Source organism: Vipera ursinii, assembly GCF_947247035.1.
Source record: "Vipera ursinii genome assembly, chromosome: 14".
In the NCBI taxonomy this organism is placed as follows: domain Eukaryota; kingdom Metazoa; phylum Chordata; class Lepidosauria; order Squamata; family Viperidae; genus Vipera; species Vipera ursinii.
Window position 1 is genome coordinate 6,134,106 of NC_139527.1, and position 24,466 is coordinate 6,158,571.

The 24,466-nt window shown below is 43.0% G+C and overlaps 2 protein-coding genes across 6 annotated transcripts in view; one reads left to right on the forward strand and one right to left on the reverse strand.

The window, feature by feature from the left end:
* TXNRD2 (thioredoxin reductase 2) overlaps positions 1-1,946 on the reverse strand; it is a 31,846-nt gene extending 29,900 nt beyond the window's left edge. The window contains exon 1 of the mRNA XM_083373264.1: positions 1,853-1,946. Within this exon, the coding sequence (XP_083229390.1) occupies positions 1,853-1,925 (73 nt within the window). The 5' untranslated portion in view covers positions 1,926-1,946. The remainder of the gene's footprint in view (positions 1-1,852) is intronic.
* On the forward strand, positions 172-22,796 carry COMT (catechol-O-methyltransferase). Of its 5 annotated transcripts, none has more exons than XM_083373312.1 (5): positions 172-243; positions 15,257-15,545; positions 17,275-17,468; positions 18,492-18,623; positions 18,937-22,796. In XM_083373312.1, the coding sequence occupies exons 2-5, from the start codon at positions 15,257-15,259 to the stop codon at positions 19,114-19,116; spliced, it is 795 nt and encodes a 264-aa protein (XP_083229438.1). In that variant the 5' UTR covers positions 172-243; the 3' UTR covers positions 19,117-22,796. The 5 variants fall into 5 exon arrangements, with proteins under 5 accessions (XP_083229438.1, XP_083229437.1, XP_083229436.1 ...); XM_083373311.1 differs by lacking the exon at positions 172-243 and adding an exon at positions 2,254-2,285; XM_083373310.1 differs by lacking the exon at positions 172-243 and adding an exon at positions 6,056-6,386.
* Positions 22,797-24,466: the final 1,670 nt, after the last annotated feature.

The following is a 24,466-nucleotide window of genomic DNA, read 5'->3' on the forward strand; positions in this document are numbered from 1 at the left end:
GCTATAGCCTTAATTGTTAACTAAAATCAGGCCTCTACATTGCCTGCATTCCGGACTTGAGGTTGGAGTCCATCCAGTTCCTTGCATTCGACACCATCACGATATCTCTGGACAACTGCCTGACTTGCTCAACAAACTGAACAAGTTCTACAAGAATCCACAAGGGAGGATTTGGGATCAGTCAGAGCCCTGACGTAGAAATCTGTCCTCTTTGACTACATTCTTCAACCCGTGGAGGAAGAGGTAAGGAATCCTGCTAAAGCTTCAGTACTCCAGATCCCAGGTTAATCAGTTAACAGGTAACATGATTTAAGGCCAGAAGGGTTGACCTATAGCTTAGAAGCATATCTTGCTGGAAATAGATCAGCTTTGGCCCTGTGAACTAGCTGTGTAGATCCAGTTAGGAATTTCTAGATTGGCTTTGTAGCTGTCTGGGTGGGCAGGGTTGAGTTAAAGAAACAGGGGGGAAACGAACCGAACTGCTAAAAGTCCTGAAAAGCTGAGAGAGAGTGAACAGCAGAACATGCTTGAAATAAATATTTCCTTTCAGCTTCAGCAATTATTAAAACAGTTTTAATGTAGCAACAGCCCATTAATGGACTCACTTCTCTTTTTCTGAAACATTAACATCATGGCAATTTGGTAGGAACTGTTAGAGACTTTTGGTTATGGCACGGTGGCCTATTTTATTTTGTGCATTTGTGCATCCAATTTGTACTACCATCCATCTCACTATCTAAGCGATAGTGAGCAGATTTCAAGTACAAACCATAAGATGGTACAGAAATAGGCCAAGTTACAAAGACGGAGACAGCACTCTCAAGCCACCAACTGTTTACAATTAGCATCTTTGTCTGCATTGGTAGTTTGTTTATATTTATTTATTAAATTGGTTTGCTGCCCATCTTCCAGTGAGGTGACTCTGGATTCTTGATTGTTAATCCAGTATTAATCTTGGTGTGAGAATTCTAGATCAAGCCAAGTCAGAAAACCACCAGAGAATTTGCGGCAGACAAATCAGAAGCCGCTCATCCAGATTGCACCCGAATGTAACTTCTGCACACGCACCTTTCCCCAATCCATGTTGCTTTCTTTCTTGACCTGGTTTGGGATGATTTGACCTCGTTCACACAACCCACTGAACCGTAGGCTAGCTGGAACTGCACAAAGTGCATGCAATGGGGCCTCCGGTTGCCTCCTTGGGTGCCAGCCTGCATTTTCCCTGCAAGCATAGGGTGGCATTCCTGGGGCCCAGGAATGCTAAGCACATTGCTAAGCGCATTGATTTGTGCTTAGAGTGTAAGCCGCCCTGAGTCTTCGAAGAAGGGTGGGATATAAATGGGATTTAAAAAAAAAGTTTGGGGAAGTTTTGGCAACTTTTAAGCAAACAAATAAATCCCAAGGAAGAGGAACAGAACAGGGCCGAGCATGCTTTTTGCAGCTGGGGCTGGGGATTGCAATGCCCATCTCCCACAGCCAGGCGCGCTGACTTGTTCCCGCACCCCCCCCCAGTGCACCCCAAGAATCCACCCACTTCGATTTCATGGGCTCCTTTTGCAAAAGCGGGGTGGGGGGAGCAAATGTCCATCAGGGCAGACTGCGTTCTTTCTCCCTTCTGCGCCCCAACTTTTTGCCAGGCTGCAGCCGGCAGAAATGCAACAGGTGCAGCCATCCCAGGCAAAGCTCGACCTGTTGAACGTTTGCCTGTGCAAGCCCAGGCGCTTTCTGCTAGCCCTCCTGAAAATGCAGAACCCCTCTACTCCCCCCCCACTCCCAAAAGCCTCGTGCCACTCCCTAGCCCACCTCGAAGCACCCCCACCACAGTTTTGCTTTTTTGGGGGGACACCCCTACCTGCTGAAAGAGCCCGCGCCGTGCAGCGGAGCCAGGATTCAACCCGGAAGCGCCCTCGCCAGAGCGCCGCCATGTTGTACGGCAGCTTCGCTTCGCCCCAGGGCCCCCGAAAGGCAGGCGGTGCTTTGGAAAGCTGTCTAAAAAAGTGCCTGATGGCTCCTCCTGGCGCCTGCGAGATGGTCGTCTTCTCCTTTCCCGGGGAAAGATAAGACGAAGCTAGTAAAGAAGGAGAGCTCTGTCTCTCCTCCTCAGGGCTGAAAAAGCCGAGCTCGCGGACGAGGCAGGGCGAGGTGAGAGACAGGCACTTGAGTAGGCGCCAATCCCAGAGAGGGGCTTATTTCGACCTGCGAGGGTGGGGAGGGGGGGAGAAGGGGGAGGAGTTTCTGCTGCCCGCGGAGGCGTGGCATTTACCCTACGGATCTCATTAGCTTGGGTACAGTATTCATATTTATTATATTTCCTATATATGCATGTCCGATGTAGTCAAAAGCGTAGCAATATGGGTACTAGATTCTGATGAATGCATTGTATTCTGATTCTTGCATTGTATTCTTTGTTGTTGTTTTCATTTTGGACGTTGCAAGCCTTGCGGGCTGTTTTTAAAGAAGTTTGGCCCTCCATCCAAAAAGTCTAATGCAGGGGGGTCTTCAAACTTGGCCCTTTTATGACTTGTGGACGTCAACTCCCAGAATTCCTCAGCCAGTGTGCCTGGCTGAGGAATTCTGGGAGTTGAAGTCCACAAGTCATAAAAGGGCCAAGTTTGAAGACTCATGGTCTAATGCAGGGGTCTTCAAACTTGGCCCTTTTATGACTTGTGGACTTCAACTCCCAGAATTCCTCAGCCAGCGTGCCTGGCTGAGGAATTCTGGGAGTTGAAGTCCACAAGTCATAAAAGGGCCAAGTTTGAAGACCCTTGGTCTAATGCATTAATCCGAAATGGACGGGGGGGGGTGGTGGAAGAAAAAAAAATTGCAGCTTCTTCTTCTTCCTGCACGGCAGGCATCCAACCGGTGCAGTTCTCCTTGGCATGAATGCCCCCAAAGTGCTTTTTTCCATATAGACATATGTTTTGGCACGAACGCACGGGGCTAGGGAGAAATCAAATTGGGCAGGAGGAATCTTTGCCTAGCTCACCCTGTAAATAATCGCTATTTTTTTCCCCCTCAAAGTTGCATGGCTTAATCGATATTTTTAAATTGCATGGGTTAAGACCTTCTGCCGATGATGCTTCAACCTCCCAACTTTGTAGTTTGGGATTTATTTAAAATATTCAACTGGGTTGAATATTCATCTCCTGAAAACTGAAAATAGATATTTTTTTAATTTATTTTAATTTAATTTAATTTTTAATTTTAATTTTTAATTAATTATAATAGATATCCCTGCAAGTATGGATTTTCTCTTATTGATTGCTGTTCATGCCACAGAAAAAGGGATCTGTTGAAGGACAGCCTGTTAAAAATATAGGAGATTCGACAGATTTTCCTTGTTGTAAATATAGGTGGGGAAAGAGGCTATTTCCCCCCCAATGTTTAGTGTATTTCTTAAATGTTTGCTTGACCAGTGTCCCAACCCCAAAAGAGGGGGGGAAATGTAGCAAGGAAGATGAAGTATCATTCAGAAACGTTGTTTTAGCATTGTTATAAGAGACTGTAACAGTATGATGTTGTTTTTAAATATTGTGTTTCGTTTTGCATGCCTGTTGCTTGATAAAATCGGACGTCTGGGGCCTGGCTGATAACTGTACCAGGAATAACCGAATAAAAATATTTGGCTGGTGGTACTCTTGGGAAGAAGAGTTGATAGCTGTTGGGAATGTAATTCACTCCTAAATACAGTTAGTCCTTGGTTTGTTTAGACACCGTTTGAAGTAACAATGGCAGTGGGAAAAGTGACTTATGATCATTTTTCACACTTATGACAGTTGCATCATCCCCGTGATCACGTGATTTACACTTGGATGCTTGACAGCTGACTCACATTTATGACGGTCGCAGTGGTCCCTTCCTAGCTCTGTGATTCTGTGATCTAAATGTAGATCTGTCGGAACTATGGAAATCTTCTGAAACGCCCATTGTTTGCCGCCTGAGATTCTTGCTTTACTCTGCTTCGCCCTCAAGCCAGCTTAGCAAAGCTGAACTACCGTATGATCCCTGTTTACCAAAAAAAAAAAAATTGTAGAGGCTTTTGGCACCTCAGCATTTAAAACTCTCCAGAGGAGCCATAATTAGATGTTGGGCAGATGGCAAGTGCATCAATAAACTCCCCAGAGAAGAGATAATTGTGTACTCAGAATAGATCCTTTGTTCTTTTGGGGGAGGGGGTTAGGGTTAGAAATCAGACAGACCGTAGAAAGACTTGGTTTATCCAGAACACGGCCCACTATGGGATTTTTAGGGACACACACACACACACACACACACACACAGAGAAATAATGAGCTGCAAAAATTTGGCTGATCTCTAGATGGCAGCACCAGGTCCAGTTTTCTATCCATGCTCGTTGCCCTCTAGTGTTGGCCTGGTGGGTTTGCAGCTCATTTGTGATAGTGCTAACGCGCTAATATCACTCTCTTGAGTGATAACGCTCCTTCCTTAGTTTGGGAGAGTTCTGCGGGAATGTAGCAAGGAAATTTGGTATCTGCAGGTAAGCTGTTCCAAAGGAAGGGCGCCATCTTGGAAAAGGACTTGTTTGGGAGGTGCCTCCTGTGGGAAAACAGGAGGATCCCTTTGATGACTCCTGAAGCATGCAATCTATCAAAAATGCATGACACAAAATTCTGGTATGCCCTTTGCAGTTAGTAAATCCCGGACACTTTCTCCTTGCTTTCAAAGTCTTTCAAAATCCCTATTTTGTTGCACAAGCCCAGTTAATCCTGTTGCGTCCGGGAGAGATTTTTTATCATTTTCCTTTCTGCAGAACTCGTCCTGCCTCTTAGAACAATAGCAGTGACTGTGAAAGGATTGATGAAAATAAAAAAAACAGCCGTAGCATTTTTCTCAAGAAATCCTGCAGCTTCGGGGAAAATTCAGAGATCTTAATTGTGCCCGTTTCTTCGTGTGTGTACCGGGTGTTCCTGAGCTACGGAGGTGCAATGTGGTATAGAGCTTGGCATTCAGCGTTGTTAGACCCTCCAGTTTCGTGCTGCCTTTGTGAATCGGGCAAGGTTCCAGTCCCTATGACTGTGCATTGAAAACTAGAAAAGTATTGCATGCCTATTTCCAGGTGTGTGGACTTCAGACCCCTGAATTCCACAATCTGCTGTACAAATGGGCAATAGGTATTTCTAGGACTAGAAGTCCATTTAGATTGATAGAAAGTAGTCTAATTACTCATTCTATTCTATTCTATTCTATTCTATTCTATTCTATTCTATTCTATTCTATTCTATTCTATTCTATTCTATTCTATTCTATTCTATTCCATTCCTGTTATTCTATTCCATTCCATTCCATTCTGTTCTATTCTATTCTATTCTATTTTTCTCTATTCTATTCTATTCTGTTCTGTTCTGTTCTGTTCTGTTCTATTCCATTCTATTCCTGTTATTCTATTCTATTCTATTCCGTTCCATTCTATTCTATTCTATTCTATTTTTCTCTATTCTGTTCTGTTCTGTTCTATTCTGTTCTATTCTGTTCTATTCTATTCTATTCTATTCTATTCTATTCTATTCTATTCTATTCTATTCTACATTTCTCTATTCTGTTCTGTTCTGTTCTATTCTAATTCTATTCTATTCTACATTACTCTATTCTATTCTATTCTACATTTCTCTATTCTATTCTATTCTATTCTAATTCTATTCTATTCTACATTTCTCTATTCTATTCTATTCTAATTCTATTCTATTCTACATTTCTCTATTCTGTTCTATTCTACTTTTCTCTATTCTATTCTATTCTGTTCTGTTCTGTTCCATTCTGTTCTATTCTTCTACCCTACCCTATTATTCTATTCTAATTCTAATTCTATTCTCTGTCCTAGGTTGGTAAAAGGAGGGCCCAGGTTGTTGCGGGGCAATAGGCTGATTCTGTAAGAGGGCTGTAAAGCAGTGTGAAGCGGTATATAAGTCTAAGTGCTATTGCTACTAGGCATGTTCGCCACCTTGAGTTAGCTAGCCTGCCATAAGATGGGATAATAATAATTTTTAAAAAACTTAATAAATAAACCTCAGAGCTGTAGTTTGAGTCAGCCCAGAGCTGTAGTTATAGCACACCTGACCGAGCACCGTAACCAAGGAACCAGTCCTCTGTCAGAAGACAAGGCAGCCAGCCGAGCAGGTGGTGCTGTTGAAGGTCACCCTAAGAAACCGCCAAGCCGAGGCAGGGAGGACGATTGGGAGCAGAGGAGGAGGAGGAGGAGGAAGAGGAGGAGGAAGGGGCAAAGCTTGGCCCTCTTCCTGAACCCACCCACCCCACCCCGCCTCCCAGGGATGTGATCCATCGTAACCAAAGACAAACCCGATCCTCGCTTACTCAACCAGGAAGGATTCGCCTCTCCACCAAGACCCAAATCCATCCTCTCTGGAAAGGTACCCGTTTCTGATTTCCCCCCCCCCCCCCCGCCCTCTCTTCTGAAGCTCTCAATCTGGGGAGTGTGGGGTGTGCGTGTGTCTGTTGCAGTTGTGTGTGCATGCAAGAGAGAGACCCCCTGTCTGTTCCCAATGGCTGACAGACCGGAGGAGGGGGGGGGAGAAGAGAAAGCAAGCTTTTGTCTCTTTCTCCCTTCCTTCTCTGTTTATCAGGGAGAGAGAGAGAGAGAGAGAGAGAGAGAGAGAGAGAGAGAGAGAGAGAGAGAGAGAGAGAGAGAGAGAGAGAGAGAGAGAGAGAGAGAGAGAGAGAGAAATTGAGGAACTAGAGGGGGAGGCAGATTTCAGAACAGCCGATCTGAGAAAGGGAACGAGGTGTGTGTGTGTGTGTGTGTTGTTCAGAGGCAGGAATGCCACAAAAAATCTGTGTCTCCACACACTGTGGTCTTCTCCTCTCCTGAGCTGCATTCCGGTGTAGTAGAAACGACGGGAGGCGTTTTTGCCCAAGAAAGAATGGAATGGAACAGGTCAAGTTGGTTTACATGTTGACGGAGACTCTAAAAAGACTTCATTGGGGTCAAGGTCGGGACTTCATCCTTTGTGGGGAGGGGGGGAACCCTCCTCTCTCTCTCTCTCTCTCTCTCTCTCTCTCTCTCTCTCTCTCTCTCTCTCTCTCTCTCTCTCTCCTTTTGAAAGACAAGGCAACAGCCTCTGCTGTCCTTAAACACCAGTTGAATGGCGCGGCCTCGATCCTTTGCAAGGGCTCCTTGGCACGGCTGAACGCTTCTGATCTTGGAATGCTTTTAAAGCTCTCAAATTCCCTGTCCTAGAAGTCCCATTCTGGAAATAACTTTCTGTGGGTTTGGGTCTGCTTAATTTGTTTGTTGAAAAGATGCTAGTTACATAAATTGCTTTCTCTGATGACGCTGGCAGAGGACCAGCGAAAGCTTAGATTAGGCAGATATGCTTTAAACAGTTACTTTTTATTGATTATTATGATCTTTTAGCAATAAACGACTGTTTTTTTATCCATCCCGGTGTTCAAAGAAGGAACGAAAGAAGGAAGGATGGATTTGCTTGAACAGGAAAGACAGGAAGGGTTATTTGCAGGAAGAGAGAAAAATGGGAGGGAGGGAGGGAGGAAGGAGGAAGGAAGGAAGGAAGGAAGGAAGGAAGGAAGGAAGGAAGGAAGGAAGGAAACAAGCAGGCTTATTTGCAGGTGAATTAATCTGCTCACCAGAATAGTAAAGCCTAACCAAAGTTCATGGGGCTTTTTATATGGCTCCAAATATTTAGAATATTTGCAGGGGAGGTGGTGAGAAGCAGGACTCTTCCAGGTATAGTTCTAGAGAGTGGACTTTAGTTCGTTACAGTTTTTAATTCTTGCAACATCAGCAAACAAACTTTGACACCTGATCCTGTGGTTTGCTCTGTGTTTTTATTTGTAATCAGAATTCAAGTAGAAGATTAGGGAAGTGAAACAGAGAGGCCTACTCATAAGGTAGTTTCACTGGATCTGTTGAGATTTGTTTCCTTAATGTCTCCTTTTTCCTGGTGTGCAGTTTTAAGCGTGGAAAAAACCCACGCGTCTATGTTTCATTTCAAGACATGGAGAAACCTGCTCATAATTTCTGGAAAATCAGAGGAGAATGACTTATGTTTTCCCTGGGACAGATAAGGTTAAGATTCAAGTGGATTTCTGAGGATCTTTTTATCCCCCAGCTTCTTGGTTTAGTTTACAATCCTGGCATTACTTAGACGTTTCCTTTGATCCGACTTGGATTCTTTGAAGTATGGCTGGCCAGGGAATTCTGGGTGTTGAAATCCATCCATCTTAAAATTTCCAGGGTTGAGAAACACCGACTTAACCCGTCCGTATCGATTGCACAGAAAATATTGAATACCAGAAATGTGTTTTGGTGTGGACAACGCATTCGGGGTTCAAGGATAGGATTGATTGATTGACTCATTTTTGGCGACTTTGGGAGGTGATATGAAAAAAGGGAGGGAGAGAGAGAGGGAGAAGGAAAGAAAGAGAAAGAAAGAAAGAAAGAAAGAAAGAAAGAAAGAAAGAAAGAAAGAAAGAAAGAAAGAAAGCGGTGGGAAGAAAGAGAAAGGGGGAAGAGGGAGAGGGAAAGAGAGGGAAGAAAGAGAGAGGGAGAGAGAAAGGGAGAGGTAGCGTGAAAGAGAGAGGGAAAGAGAGAGAGGGGGAAAAGAGAGAGAGAGGGAAATAGGGAAAGAGAAAGAGAGGGAAAGAGAGAGGGGGGAAAGAGAGAAAGGGAAGAAGGGACAGGGAAAGAGATAGCGTGAAAGAGAAGGGGAAAAGAGGGAAAGAGAAAGAGAGAGGAGAAAGAGAGAAAGGGGGGAAGAGAGAGGGAAAGAGAAAGAGGGAAGAAAGAGAGGGAGAGAGGGAAAGAGAGAAAGGGGAAGAGAGAGAGGGAAATAGGGAGAAAGAGAGGGAAAGAGAGGGGGGAAAGAGAGAAAGGGAAGAAGAAGGGAAAGGAGAGAGGGAAAGAGAAAGAGATAAAGGGGGGAAGAGAGAGAGGGATATAGGGAGAGAGAAAGAGAGGGAAAGAGAGAGAGAGAGAGAGAGAGACAAATTCCATTTTAATTTGTGCACATTTGCAGATATTGACCTTCTGATAAGTCTTTAGCAAAGGCAACACTCCATTTGAAAACAAAGCCGGAAGTCCCGGTTGTGAACTTTGTGAAGGATGTCAGAATTTGCTGAGATAGCAGAGCCCGATCTGTTTAGTCAGAGAAAAAACAAAACAAAACAAAGAAAAACTTTTCCGAAAGACTGGAAACCTTATATGGACTTTTTTGCTGGAAGAAAAAAGACGAAGAAGGAAAAAAAAAGAAGAAGAAGAGATACGCTGATTGATCGATTGGAAGATTTTAAAAAGAGGTGGATGAAGGGAAGGGCTGAAGACTGCGTGAGATGGTAATTGTCTGTTGGAGAAAAAGTCAGAAATCGTATTTCATAAGTTTTGCTTCTTTCCTTTTTTTTCCTGGCATATTTGTCTCTTTTCCAAAAAAGAGAGAAAAAACAAATCAAGATTGCAATTGGTTGCACAGTTTGCCTAATGGCAAGCAATGATAGCTTGAGTGACATCAAGGGTCTAGTCCTCATGTTCCTGTTCCATGATTCCAGGTAGCCCTCGACTTACAGCAGTTCATTGAGTGACCGTTAGAAGTTATAATGGCAAAGACAAAAGGAGAATCAGAATATTATCCAAGCTGGAATTTATTTTATAAATGGTTAGAAGAGAGAAACAAAGAGTAGGATCTGACTGTGTATTAGCGTGTTATGAACCCAGTTCGCATGTTGTTTGAAAAACTTAACATATGTATGTAGAGATTAAAAAATAACAATAATTTTTTTTTAAAAAAAAGAAGTAGTAGTTATAACGGCACTGGAAAAAAAGTAACTTAGATGGAGAGTTAAAGTCCGATAGAACTTAATGTTTTATTTTTGTTGTTAGCATATTTTAGTTTATGTTTGTATTGTTACACCCTGTATTCAGCTCTGGGAAGTCGGGGAGGGGAGGGTTTGGGAGAGGGGAGGGGGAGGAGGGAGTTTATTGTATTTAAAAATGTTTGTAAAACTTTTGAATAAAAAAGAAAAAAGTAACTTAGCACTGTTTTTCACACGGCCGTTGAAGCGTCCCCACGGTCACGGGATCGAAATCCAGAGGCTTGGCAACTGACTCATAGTTATGACGGTGGCGGTGTCCTGGGGTCACGTGATCCCCTTGGACGACCTCCTGACCTGCAAAGCCAACGGGGAAGCCAGGTTCCCTTGTGTTCCGAACTGAGCAACTGCGTGGATTCACTTAACAACTTGTAGCAAGAATGGTTGTAAAATAGGGCAAAGATGACTTAATATCTTAAGAAGGTATGTTAATTTCTTCTTCCTCTTCTTCTTCTTCTTCTTCTTCTTCTTCTTCTTCTTCTTCTTTTTCTTCTTCTTCTTCTTCTCCTCTTCTTCCTCCACCTCCTTTTCTCCTTTTCCCTCTTCTCCTCCTTGTCCTCCTCATCTTTCTTCTTCCTCCTCCTCCTCTTCTCCTCCCTCCACCTCCTCCTCCTCCTCCTCCTCCTCCTCTTCTTCTTCTTCTCTTCTTCTTCTTCTTCTTCTTCTTCTTCTTCTTCTTCTTCTCCTCCTCCTCCTCCTCCTCCTCCTCTTCTTCCTCCACCTCCTTTTCTCCTTCTCCCTCTTCTCCTCCTCCTCTTCTTCCTCCTCCTCCTCCTCCCTCCACCTCCTTTTCTCCTCCTCCTCTTCTCTTCTCCTTTCTTCCTCCTCCACCTCCTTTTCTCCTTTTCCCTCTTCTCCTCCTTGTCCTCCTCATCTTTCTTCTTCCTCCTCCTCCTCTTCTCCTCCCTCCACCTCCTCCTCCTCCTCCTCCTCCTCCTCCTCTTCTTCTTCTTCTTCTTCTTCTCCTCCTCCTCCTCCTCTTCTTCCTCCACCTCCTTTTCTCCTTCTCCCTCTTCTCCTCCTCCTCTTCTTCCTCCTCCTCCCTCCACCTCCTTTTCTCCTCCTCCTCTTCTCTTCTCCTTTCTTCCTCCTCCACCTCCTTTTCTCCTTTTCCCTCTTCTCCTCCTTGTCCTCCTCATCTTTCTTCTTCCTCCTCCTCCTCTTCTCCTCCCTCCACCTCCTCCTCCTCCTCCTCTTCTTCTTCTCTTCTTCTTCTTCTCCTTCTCCTCCATCTTCTCTTCCTTCTCTGCCTTCTTCTTCTTCCTCCTCCTCCTCCACCTCCTCCTCCTCTTCTTTTTCTTCTCCTTCTCCACCTCTTCTTCTTTTTCTTTTCTTTTCTCCTCCTCCTCCTCCTCCTCCTGTATCTTCTGAACATCCTTTTACTACCTTGCTGATACAAAACCCTCCTGATCACAAAGCATTTCTCTCTTTTTTGACAATTTCAGCCCTGGGGGCAGCAGTCTTTCCTTGTTTGCACAAAGCCCGCTTCGTGGCGAAGCCTATCTCGGCACGAAGCCCGCCACCCTGGTGCAGACTCGGGCACCCAGCTCTGCCTTCCCAGCGGAGAAGGCAGATCTGCTCTCTCACCGTGATGCCAGCAGCAGCTGCTAGAGCTTCAGCCAAAAACAACAACAGAGTAATCTTGGTTAGGGGAAAACAGCGGGGCTGGTACACCAGGGAACGAGATCAGGCTAGAGGCCTTTAGCAACTCCGAGGGGGGAACTCCAAAACCAGACAGAGCTAAGTCATGGGAACAAACGAATACATACCGTCCTTGACTTACGCCCGTTTGCCTAGCGCCCGAAGTTGCGACACTGGAAAAAAAAGGGGCTTATCACCATTTTTCACAACTTACAGCCATTGCAGTATCCTCATAGTCACGGGATCAAAATTCGGACGCGTAGCAACTTAACTCCCTAGTTACGACGGTCGCAGCGTCCCGGGTTCCCGCGATGCCCCTTTTGCGACCTTAGGACAAGCAAGAGTCCATGGGGAGGCCAGATTCCTTTCGCAACCTGGTTACTACTAACTGAGCAGCTCCAGCGATTCCCTTAACAGCCAGAGCAAGGAGGGTCGTAAAACGGGGCAAAACCCATTTAACAACTGTCTCGCTTAACGACAACAAAAAACCCTCGTTGGGCTCAAATGTGCTTGTAAGTAGAGGATCGCCTGTATAGATTTCAAAATGAGGACCCAGATTGTTGGGGGCAATTAAGCTGACTTTGTAATAATGCCGCTTGGGGTGTGTGTGAAAGCCCTAATAAGCAGGCATATACATAGAATGAAGGCTACTGCTAAGCTTGTAAGCCGCCCTGAGTCTTCGGAGAAGGGCGGGATATAAATAGAATTAAAAAAAAGAAAAGAAAGGAAGTTTATTGATAAGGCTGAACTTGAATGACCATCAAATGTCTAGAAACGCTGGCAGGGCCTGAGTCATTCTTTGATAGCAATCCGCTTGTTAAGTAAGGAATGATATGTACCCGGAGCCACCTGACGCATGCAATATTTTAATCTTTAACTGACCTGACCCAGCATTTTAATTCTTGCAGGCTTCTCAAAGTGTGGTGTAACTCTATAGATAATTATTTTTTTAAAAAAAACACTATTAGTCTTTTTTACTTAGTTGCTTATGAACGGCTGTAGAGGAGATTCTGATGCTCTTCTAGACATTGGTGGGGGATGGGGAAGGTAGTGGCCTGGGAGCACAGAGATCTGAGTTCTAGTCCTCCCCCTCCCCAACTGTTGAATTCTAGTCCCCTCCCCACCATCTGCAGAAGCTCCTGGATTCTCTCCCAGAGACAGTGTGGGGTAGTAGAGAAGGTGTTGGATCAGAACTGGGGAGATCCAGATTCTAACAGAGAATGTAGGTAGCTCAGGGCTGAACTGTGGGGTCCTTGGTGCTCTCTGATCTTGGTTGTTTTCTGGCAGATGTTTCATTACCCTTGTAGGTAACATCATCCGTGCTAGAAGGGAGTCGTGTTTGCAGAGTGAAGGAGGAGAGGAGGAGGAGGAGTATGGGATCCTTGGTGCTGTTTAAGCTTGGCTGCTTTCTGGCAGATGTTTCATTACCTAACTGGGTAACGACATCAGTGCTAGAAAAGAGTGGGGCTTGCCTCTGCTTATACCCCAATACAATACCCCAATCAACTCAACCACCAACTCAAGTAAACAACAGCTTAATCAAGAAACCACCAAGAAGAATGACAGGGCAATGTAAATAGAACAGCAAACCCCACTGCCTTCTAGCACTGATGATGTTACCTAGTTTGGTGATGAAATGTCTGCAAGAAAACAAGCAAGCTCAGAGAGTGCCTAGGACCCCATAGTCCTTCCTTCCTTCCTTCCTTCCTTCCTTCCTTCCTTCCTTCCTTCCTTCCTTCCTTCCTTCCTTCCTTCCTTCCTTCCTCTGCATAAATTCCACTCCCTTCTAGCACTGATGATGTTACCTAGTTTGGTGATGAAATGTCTGCAAGAAAACAAGCAAGCTCAGAGAGTGCCTAGGACCCCATAGTCCTTCCTTCCTTCCTTCCTTCCTTCCTTCCTTCCTTCCTTCCTTCCTTCCTTCCTTCCTTCCTTCCTTCCTTCCTTCCTCTGCATAAATTCCACTCCCTTCTAGCACTGATGATGTTACCTAGTTTGGTGATGAAATGTCTGCAAGAAAACAACCAAGGGCCCTCGTTGCAGTCTGTCTGGTGGAGAAAAGGAATTAGCCTCCAGAAATGGAAGCAACTCGGATGACGTGGTCCTTGCTGCTTCTGCAATGTGGTTTGGGAAACTCAACATCTGAGGACCTGAATAAAGAGATGGGTGAACAAATGCCCATTGTGTTGCAAGGCCATGTCTCCATAGCAACTTTAATTATATTCTGAATTAAAAAAGTGCTCTGCATAATAGCATGAATTTTAATGAGAAGGGGTAGAACTGTGCTGGCTGCTGAATCTTTCTCCACCCTGCATCTAGTCAGACATTGTCTTACACCAAGCAACCAAGAGGAGCAGAAATATATTCAATTTCCGCCATGCAGGATTTCCTGCTGCCTGCAACCTTGCTTTTAAAATGTGACTAGTTTAGATTTTAAGAATTTGGGGGTATAAATTTGGGCAAACAACCGGCCCACAGAGATTTGCAAAGTTGCAGCTATCTCAAGGACTAAAAGCATGTCCTGTTGTTCTGTTAGCCTTCTCCTGCTTTTTTTTTTTTAAAAAAAATTCTTTGGGGTTTAATTCACATGCTTGCAGCCCAGCAAAAAGTTGTCAAGACACCAAATGTCTAGAAAAACTGGCAGGGCCTGAGTATAAAGGTCATTCTTTGATAGCGGTCTGCTTGATAAGTAAGGAGGAATGATATGTACCCGGACGCATGCAATATTTTAATCTTTAACTGACCTGACTCAGCATTTAAATTCTTGCAGGCTTCCCAAAGTATGGTGTAACTCTAGATTTTAAAAAAACAGCACCTTTCTTAGTCTTTTTTACTTAGTTGCTTAATTACGAACTGCTGTAGAGGAGGTTAGACATTGGTGGGTGATGGGGAAGGGAGTGGACTGGGAGGATAGATAGATAGATAGATAGATAGATAGATAGATAGATAGATAGATAGATAGATAGATAGATAGATAGATAGATGATAGACAGACAGACAGACAGATGATAGATATAGATAGATAGATAGATAGATAGATAGATAGATAGATAGATAGATAGATAGATAGATAGATAGATAAGATAGATAGATAGATAGAAGATGGAAAGATGGATAGATAGATGATAGATAGGTGATGATATGGATGGGTGGATAGATGATAGATAGATAGATAGATAGATAGATAGATAGATAGATAGATAGATAGATAGAAGATGGAAAGATGGATAGATAGATAGATGATAGATAGGTGATAAGATAGATATGGATGGGTGGATAGATGATAGATAGATAGATAGATAGATAGATAGATAGATAGATAGATAGATAGATAGATAGATAGATAGGCAGGCAGGCAGGCAGGCAGGCAGGCAGGCAGACATACGCACACACTAGAGCCTTTTCTGTCTTCTCCACTGAGCTTAGCAAGGGGACAAATTCTCTTCTGGATTGAACAGTACGATTTCATCCTGTAGTACATTACATTGTCACTGAATGTCCACTGTTTCTATTTTTAGAGTACCTGCCGATGCAAAACGTGTACATTATTTGCACACAAACAGGTGCTGTCAAACCGTAAGCAGAAGACATTTCAAGCAAAAGGAAGCTTTTGGGAGGATTTAAGATCTCCCTGAATTCATTCCTGTCTTGCAGAGGCTCTTCCTTAAAAGCCCTACCGCGGAGGCTTTTCCATCTCTCTGCCACCTTAACGGATTCTCTGATTTCATCTCTCTCCTCTCTCTCTCTCTCCTTCCAGATGTTGGAAAATTGGATTTTGACCATCCTCGTTTCGCTAGGCGTTGGCTCCGTTCTGGTCCTGGTGGCCACGATTTTGCTGGTCAAGCATAACGTCCACGCCAAAATCTTCTGGAACGAGCTGGTTTTGGAGAAGATCACCAACTTCGTCATGGATCAGAGCAAAGAGCAGAGGATTTTAAATTCGGTCTCGTACAACGCCGTCAAAGGGGATCCGGAGAGCGTGTTGAAGTGCATCGATAAGTACTGTGGCCAGTATGAATGGGCCATGAACGTTGGGGACGAGAAAGGTAACTAACATTTCACCTTCTTTTAAGAGTTTTTTTTAAAAAAGATGTCAGAACAGATAGAGTATTCCTAGCTAACAGCCTCTGTTTTAGATTAGCTGGCTATTTAACAAGTTGCCTTCTCTTTTGAGCTGGTTAAAAGGAGAAACGGAAATACGTAGATCGGGGGTCAAAGAAACAGAGAGGTGAAAAGCAGATCAAAGCAAGCAAATATGTAGTCTTCCACTTTCGACAATTCAGCCCGAAATTTCTGCTTCCCAACGAGACATTTGTTAAGTGAATTTTGCCCCGTTTTATCATCCCCCCTCCTTTTTTGTGTGTGCCAGAGTTGTTCAGCGAATCACTGCACTTGTTAAGTTAGAAACACGGTTGGTAAGTGAATCTGGCTTACCAAATTGACTTTGCTCGTCGGAAAGTCATCAAGTTGATCGCGTGATCCCCGGGGATACGGCAATTGTCATAAATGTGGCTCAGTGGCCAAGCCCCATGTGGCCCTGGGGATGCTGAAGCAGTTGCAAGTGTGCAAAACGCTCACAAGTCACTTTTTTTTTATAAGTGCCGTTGTAACTTTGAACAGTCCGTAAATGTTAAGTCAAGGACTACCTGGTACTTGTGAATATTTTGAAATTTTCATTAGCTTCCCCCCTGTCTTTCTCTCGATTTCATATTCCCCGTTCTCTTGTTCGCAGTGCTTGTGATTTATTTTGGAGGCAAACACACATCCTGTCGCGCATTTTCAGGGGAGCTGTATCTGATATGAACAGCAGGAAAGACAACGGATAACGCTTGGGGTTTGTGTTTTGCACTAAGAAGGAATTAAATTGGCAAGGCGGTATAGGAGGAAATCTCTTCTGTTTCATTTTCCAAATTGAGAATTATCTGGACCTGGGCTTCTTTGAGTCCAAACATTTATGATCTAGCACCAAGCACAATTGTGGTTAGACATGCTGGCTGGGGAATTCTGGGAGTTGAATTCCCCACATATGAAAATGGGAAACACTGGTCTGGATGCTATCAAAGTACTACGAGGCTCCTGATTTTTTGACACCCTGGGCCAGTTTTTCTGAAACTTAGCATCTTTTTAAGACATGTGGGCTTGCAACTTCCAAAGCTTCCCATCCAGTATGTTGGGAGTTGGAAGTCCATGAATGCTAGCTGAGGAATTCTGGGAGTTGCAAGTCCACGCATCTCAGTGTGGCCAAGTTGGAGAACACGGCTCTTCCCTACAGTAGGAAAAGAAATGTCACATGTCGAGATGTAGCAAATCCTGAAATCCATCTTAAATCTTCAGAGAAAGCAAAGTCCATTTGCTCATTTATTATAATGGCAAATTGTTCTTCCCTTGTATGGAAAGAATGGAATGGAAGTAGACTAGAATGGAATGGAAATAGAAGAGAGGAGAGGAGAGGAGAGGAGAGGAGAGGAGGGAATAGTTGGAAGGGACCTTGGAGGTCTTCTAGTCCAACCCCCTGCTCAGGCTGGAAACTCTATATACCATTTCAGACAAATGGTTGCCCAATTTCTTTTTAAAATCTTCCGGTATTGGAGCATTCACAACTTCTGGAGGCAAGTCGTTCCACTGGTTAATTGTTCTAATCTCCTTTTTCTTATGAATCTCCCTAAAGTTTAGGATATGAAAAGGCTCCCACAGAATCGACAGAACACTTAATGGCTTAATTTAATGAAAACCAATCGGTTTCCCCCCACCCCATTTCTATTTTGTCCTCCCTAGGGTTAATTCTAGACAAAGCTGTCGAGGAAGCCGACCCGACTGTAGCTCTGGAGATGGGAACCTACTGTGGTTATTCGGCCATCAGGATCGCTCGCCTCTTGAAACCCAACGCTCGCCTCCTCACCATCGAATTCAACCCCGAGTTTGCCGCCATCGCGAAAGAAATCATTGAAATTGCAGGACTCAGCGATAAGGTCTGGATGACGCTTGTGTCGTGTTCTTCCCGGCAAGAGAGAAGAGAAGGATTTCATTGTTTAATGTGCCCAATTATTATTATTATTATTATTTTTTCCCTCCTTGCTTCTCGGTTTAGTTAGCAACTGATTCAAATGCAGAAATTGGACCAAAAATGGCAGTCGTTCTGGAGGAGCCCAGTCCTTATAAATCACAAGCCACAAGGCCAACGTTTGGAACACTCCATAATAAAACCATCACTGTGTTCTTACTATATTCTCTTGTTCAGTTCTGCTGCAAAACAATAACTCTGGAAATCATTTTGTATTTATAAAGGAGGATATTTGTAGCTGAGGGTTGAAATGAGGGGTACTTGTGGTTCTCTGAGCTGGGTGGGTTTTTTGCAGACATTTCATGACCCAACTAGGTAACATCATCAGTGTGAGAAGGGTTTGCCCTCTGTTTACATACAAGTATAGAGGAAAAGAAGAATATTCGCAGCTGAGGGTTGAAATGAGGGGTCCTTGATGCTCTCTGAGCTGGGTAGTTAGTTCTCTTGCAGGTGTTTCGTGACCTAACTAGGTAACCTCGTCAGTGCTAGAAAGAAGAGACCAAATCCCATTTCTTCCTAGCACTGATGATGCTACCTAGTTGGGTCATGAAATATCTGGAAGAAAATCACCAAGCTCAGAGAACACCAATGGCCCTACTGCCCACCTCTTCCTCTTCCTCTCCACTCCTTTCTAACACTCATGATGTTACCTAGTTGGGTCATGAAATGTCTGCAAGAAAACCACCAAACTCAGGAAGCATCAGGGACTCCTCATTTTGTATTGGCCTTTTTCTCTCCAGGAGAGCAGTCCTCATCGTTAGGCTACTTTAATTTCCCAAGAATGCTGCCTGGGCATTGGGAATCATTGTGGGAATAGCAGCCAGGTTTAATTTCCCACCATATCAAGAAGGAGAAGAATGAGACAGAAAAACTGAGACAGATCCCAGTCCAAGGATCCTTGCTCAAATCAGTTCGTTGCTCCTGCTTGCAGATAACCATCATTGAAGGCCATTCGCAGGATGTTATCCCTCAGCTGAAGAAGAAATACGAGGTGGAAACCCTGGATTTTGTCTTTCTCGACCACTGGAAGGAGAGATACGCCCCAGACACTATTCTCCTTGAAGTAAGTTATTTTTACGTTTGGAAAAATCTTAAGGGTTTGGACATAGTTTTCCTCTCCCCACCCCCACCCCCCATGAACACGTTTTGCATTTTTTGCAGCCTTATTAGGGATTCTGAGAAGTTGTTGTTTTCCCCTTCTTGAGCAGAAGTGTTATTCTGAGGCCCAAGGAGACGCCGAGTTGGAGGCGATTTGGGTTTTGCTTCTAAAAAAACCAAAAAGTCTGGTTGCCTTTGGGGGGGGGGCGGGGGGAAAGCACTTTGGGGACATTTTTCAGAGAGGTCTAAATTTTCCCCCCCTTCTTTCCTCTTTCCAGGAATGTGGCCTCTTGCGCAAGGGCTCCATCCTTCTAGCCGACAACATTATCTACCCAGGAGCTCCAGAGTTCATTAAATACATTCGGAGTAACAACCGCTACGAATGTACTAGCTACCCTACCTTTTTGGAATATATGAAGGTGGAGGATGCCATGGAGAAAGCCGTCTATATGGGATAAAGGGGAAGAGGCAGGGAAGGAGAACTAACTAGCGACTAGCCTTTCTATCTGTCCATGCAAGCCTAGGCAATTTAGTACTTTCGCTTTCACTTTTGCCAATTTGAGCCTTCTGCAAGTTTCAGAGCTGGTTGTAGATGGAATTTAGGTATCCTCAGCCGGGACTACTCAAGTTCCCCTTCTTTATACCTGAGTTTCTCAAATTTCAGCAACTTTTAAGATGGGTGGACTTCCCTACCCAGCATACTCGGAGTTGAAGTCTACGAAAGCTGGCTGGGAAATTCTGAGAGTTGAGGACCACCCATCTTAAAAGTTGCTGATGTTGAAGAACACTGCCTTAGGGAATCCCTTTCGTTATGGTTCCATCCTAGTTTTCTCTTTCTTTCTTTCTTTCTTTCTTTCTTTCTTTCTTTCTTTCTTTCTTTCTTTCTTTCTTTCTTTCTTTCCTTTCTTTCTCTTTCTTTCTTTCTTTCTTTCTTTTCTTTCTATCTTTCTTTCGTTCTTTTTCTTTCGTTCTTTTTCTTTCGTTCTTTTTCTTTCTTTCTTTCTCTTTCTATCTTTCTTTCTCTTTCTTTCTTTCTTTCTTTCTTTCTTTCTTTCTTTCTTTCTTTCTTTCTTTTTTTCTTTCCTTTCTGTCCTCACTGCTACCCCAGAACTAGACGTCAGCTGGCTTGATCGCTAAGGGTAAAGGTCTATTTTTGTGTTCTGCAAGGATCAATTAATTCCCCCCCTCCCAGAAATACAGAGTTTGGGGGCCAGGGGACGGACAAATTATCTCCTTTCCAAGAATTGGGGAATATTTTTTTTTGGTAAAATATGGGACAAAAGAAAAAGTCACCTTCAACTTTGCCGTGTTCTTCGAATGCTACTAGGACAATATATAGAAAAAAGTGATATCTTCATTAAAAAAAAATCCATGGCAGCAGTGATGCTCTGCTTAATAAGTCCAACACTGTAGCCCAGGCTAAAATCCACATCCTGTCTCTTGGTCACGTAATAAATGTGCTTCTTTTGTACAGTGGGACTTCATTTTCCCCCATGAAAAGGAAATGAGAAAAAGCACACACCCAGATAAGCAGGGATTAACACCAGACAAACAATCCAGCAGAAAGCAATATCCTATTCAAGGAAGTACCAAGGAGAAAATTATGTGCTAACCAACGTACTATAAACAGAATAAACCCCACATGTTATCTGATGATGTTATCTAGTCAGGTAATGAAATGTCTGCAAGCAGGCGGCCAAGCTCAGAGAGCACCAAGGACCATACTGCAATTCAGCCTGTGCATTCTAGGTGTTGTAGTCCTACTTATCCGGAGGGTCCTGGTTATAGAGATTCAGCTATGATTGCTCAGTAATAGAGTTATTATATCCACCTCAAAGTGACATACATTCTCCACGACTGACTTTTCAGATTTATACATAAAATAGGCAGCTTCCTCCACCACCACTTCCAGGAACTACTTGCAGCCCTGAGAAAGCATCGCTCTTTAAATTGATGCATTTCCGTTTCATCCTTAGTTTCTCTAAATTATTGCAAACCTGTGTACGTCTTTGCCCTCTTTTGTTCATTTCCAATTTCCTTGCATTCAACTCTCCCTCCCCACAAAAGGTTAGAGAGGCAGAATGTAACAGACAATTTAAAAAAAAAACAGCAAAAAGACTCAAGTGGTAAAGAACGAACCACAAATGCAACTTAAGACTCAAATATTTTCCAAGACAAATCTTTATCGATCCCGAAGTAACTTTCCTTGAAGAAAGTTGCCAACACGTAACATTTAAATCTTCTCCCAACCTCAGCAAGAACGTGCATTTTTTCCCGTTAATTCAGTCCCTAAATAATCCTGGCAATCCTAATGAAGACCAATTAGCTAAATGAGAAATATTGGCAGATCCTGGCAATTAAGTCAGTTTGCTAACACTTAAAAAGGAATTAGGAGCACCCTCAGTTTATTTAAGAGACATTTAATTTGGTTTAATAAAGTCCAGCAGAGGAAAGCTGGGATTTATTCACAGTGGCTCCTAAACGCGAGGAAAAATGTCAAACTCGGGACTCCATTTTTGATAAGTCAGAATAGAAATGGCACATTCCCTATGAAATAAAATTTGAGTCCCAGCTAAACCTTGCAGCTTGCTTGTGGCAAATACCTTGATGAGGGGGTGAGGTGTTAGATTGGTTTCCCACAATGATCTTATGTTGGCATGGTGAACACATTCCTGTCATCATTCCACCCTCCAAGTGTTTTTTTTTAATATCTTGCAGGGAACTTGCATTCCACAAGATAACCCCCCAATTGTGAACATCCAAATGCTATTTGCAAATAGTAGTTCGATTGTCTGGCAGGAACTTCCTGCAGCAGGCTTTTAAAATCCACAAGAATCAGCTCCTAAATTTCAAGCCCCAGATTTGTCTCTTTTTTAAAAAAAAAAACTCTTGGGAGAAGGAAAAACACTTTTCCGTATATTTTTTTTCTTTTCTTTTGCACACTCACCTTATAAAACAGAGCCAGCCACCTGCTTAAAGCCAAGAATTCATCACCACCATTTCTGATCATTATCAATCATCTTAAGACGGTTTCAAGGAAGGGAAGCAATTCAGCCCCCACCATACTTGAATTATCCTCAGAAGGGAGATGAAAGGAAACGGAAGAAGGCAAAGAGTGGTCAAAAGCAACGGGACAAAATGGCAGCTTCTGCCAAAGCTTAACCCCCATGAGTTTGAAAATCAGTTTCAGGCCAGAACAAATCACGTTTCCAAACAAATTTCCTTCCTGGTTTTAAAATTCTTTGCATCATCCCAGTCCTTTTTGTACCGAACTTCAGGCCAGTCCTGGAATAAATATCATCCAGTACAGTACAGAGGGGGAACTGGAGATCAGAATCTGCTTGTTCATAGTAAGAGAGATGAGAGGGAAGATCTCGAGAGACTGGATCAAGAGACACCACCTAACGAACTGCCAGATAAGAGATTGCATGGCCCATAGCTGTATAATGGAAGGAACAAGAAGTCCCAGAGAGAATCCTCCCTAATTTGGGGGCTTGTATAGGAAGGGGGGAAGAGCTGTAATTTCAGACCTGCAAGATTCTGCTAATCTAGCTTTACAATACATTTATCTGCCTGGGTTTCCTGCCTGATCTACTTAGTAAGGTTGATAGAGGGATTCCCACAAATTATACTTCAACCAAGTGGCGAACTGGATTCAGCCGGATATCCGAACCAACCACAACCTAATATCCGATGAATCGTTCGTTACGTCTCCATCCTCCCATCATGATAAGCTCCAAACCAAGAGAGAATGAGAGCCATAAAAGGGAAAATTAAAAGGGGAAAAAAAGAGAAACGCTTAATTTCCTCCCCTTACTAGTGGCTTCATGGTCGTATTAGCACACTTGGAAAGAAAGGAGAAGGTGGTGGTGGTGGTTTTTTTTAAATGCATATTTTAGAGAAAGTTGTAAATGATTATGTTAAAAGTAAAGGAATATAAAACAGATTTATTTGACTAAGGCTAAAATATGTACGTTGCTGTTTCTGGTAAATCTTAATGGACTTTTGCTGATTAGGATTTAAAGATTGGGAGCTTTTAAGAATTTGTTTATTGACAAGAGATTTGTAAAGAAGATATCCTTTGTTATTGTATCAAGAAAGGTGATAAGTTATTGAAATTGGTTGTATTTGTCTTGTATTTGTCATTTGTAAGCTTTTTCTTAAGTCTAATCCACCCATCCATTCGTTGCTCCATCAGTCATTCTACCATCCACCCACCTATCTATCTATCTATCTATCTATCTATCTATCTATCTATCTATCTATCTCTATCTATCTATCTATCTATCTATCTATCTATCTATCTATCTATCTATCTATCTAGTTGACAGAGGCACATTGCCCATGTCTCTCCCTCTCCCTCTCATATCTCTCTCTCTCTCTCTCTCTCTCTCTCTCTCTCTCTCTCTCTCTCTCTCTCTCTCTCTCTCTATATATATATATATATATATATATATATATATATATATATATATATATATATATATGTGCAAATTATTCAAATTGCTAATAAAGAATTTGGGAGGCTAGCCTCCCAAATTCTTTATTAGCAATTTGAATAATTTGCACAAATAATGAGCTGTCATAAGTTGACTAGTTCCTGCGGATAAGCCCTGAGCCGGGCCAAAACAGGAATGAAAGAGTTAATTAGCAAGGTCCACTCAAAAAAACCTTGACAAATACTTAAACATATATATATATATATATATATATATATATATATATATATATATATATATATATATATATATATATATATATATATATATATACCAACCATCTATTTTTTGCACTTTTTAAATGCATCTGTCTCCTTTTTACATTTTTATTAGCTCCTATTACTTTATCTTTGTATTTGTAAACTCTAATAAAATTTATTATTTAACAACTAAAAGGAAGGAGAAAGTATTTCCCTCCCCTCCATCAAAGACCCACGCTGAATGCCACAAACACCTGCCTGCCAAGCTCTGATTTTGCAGGGCAGGCCCAAAAGAACAGAGATGAGACATATTCGTTCCAGGCATCATTTATTGAAAACACACCAAATTGTTAAACCTACACACCTGGTTTTCATCAAGCATTCTACTCGTCAGGGTTACGGAAATGTCCTAGAGTGATATTAATACATTCGGATTACGTTTAGACATGGGTTGTGTGAAAGCAAAATCCGTTGCCCGCTCCCTATAGTCTTAAAACCAAACGGATCGGTTTGTTGTACAGTACAAATACAATGCAAAAAAAAGGGGGACCATCCACCCCACCCTCCAGCCTAAAACCACCGCATTAGTCTTAGGAAGGTTACAGAAAGACAAGTGTGGGTTTCATTTTAGGGTTAGGATCCTTCCCAACCCTTCACCGCATCCCTAATCCTCCCCCCTCCAACAAGAAAAAAATTTAAGGCACATGATTGTTACAAACACGTCAGTTTAGGGGGCTAGATGTTTGGTTTCCCACCATATCTTACATCGGGCGTGAAGGGTGAACACACACTCGCATCATCGGCCGTGTCCTGCGATCAAATTGCACGACCTTTTTGACGAAGCAAAGAGTCCACGAGGAAGCCAGTTTCACGTAACATCCGTCGTTTCTAACTTAACGACTGCAGTGATTCGCTGAACAAGAGGGTCACAAAACGGGGCAAAATTTGCTTAACCAAGGTCTGGCTTAGCAATGGAAATTTTGGGCTCATAAGACGAGGACTACCTAATTTGCTTGCTTTGAGCAGCTTTTCACACCTCTGTTTCTTTGACCACCCCCACCCCCCATCTACGTATTTCTGTTTCTCCTTTTCACCAGCTCAAAAGAGAA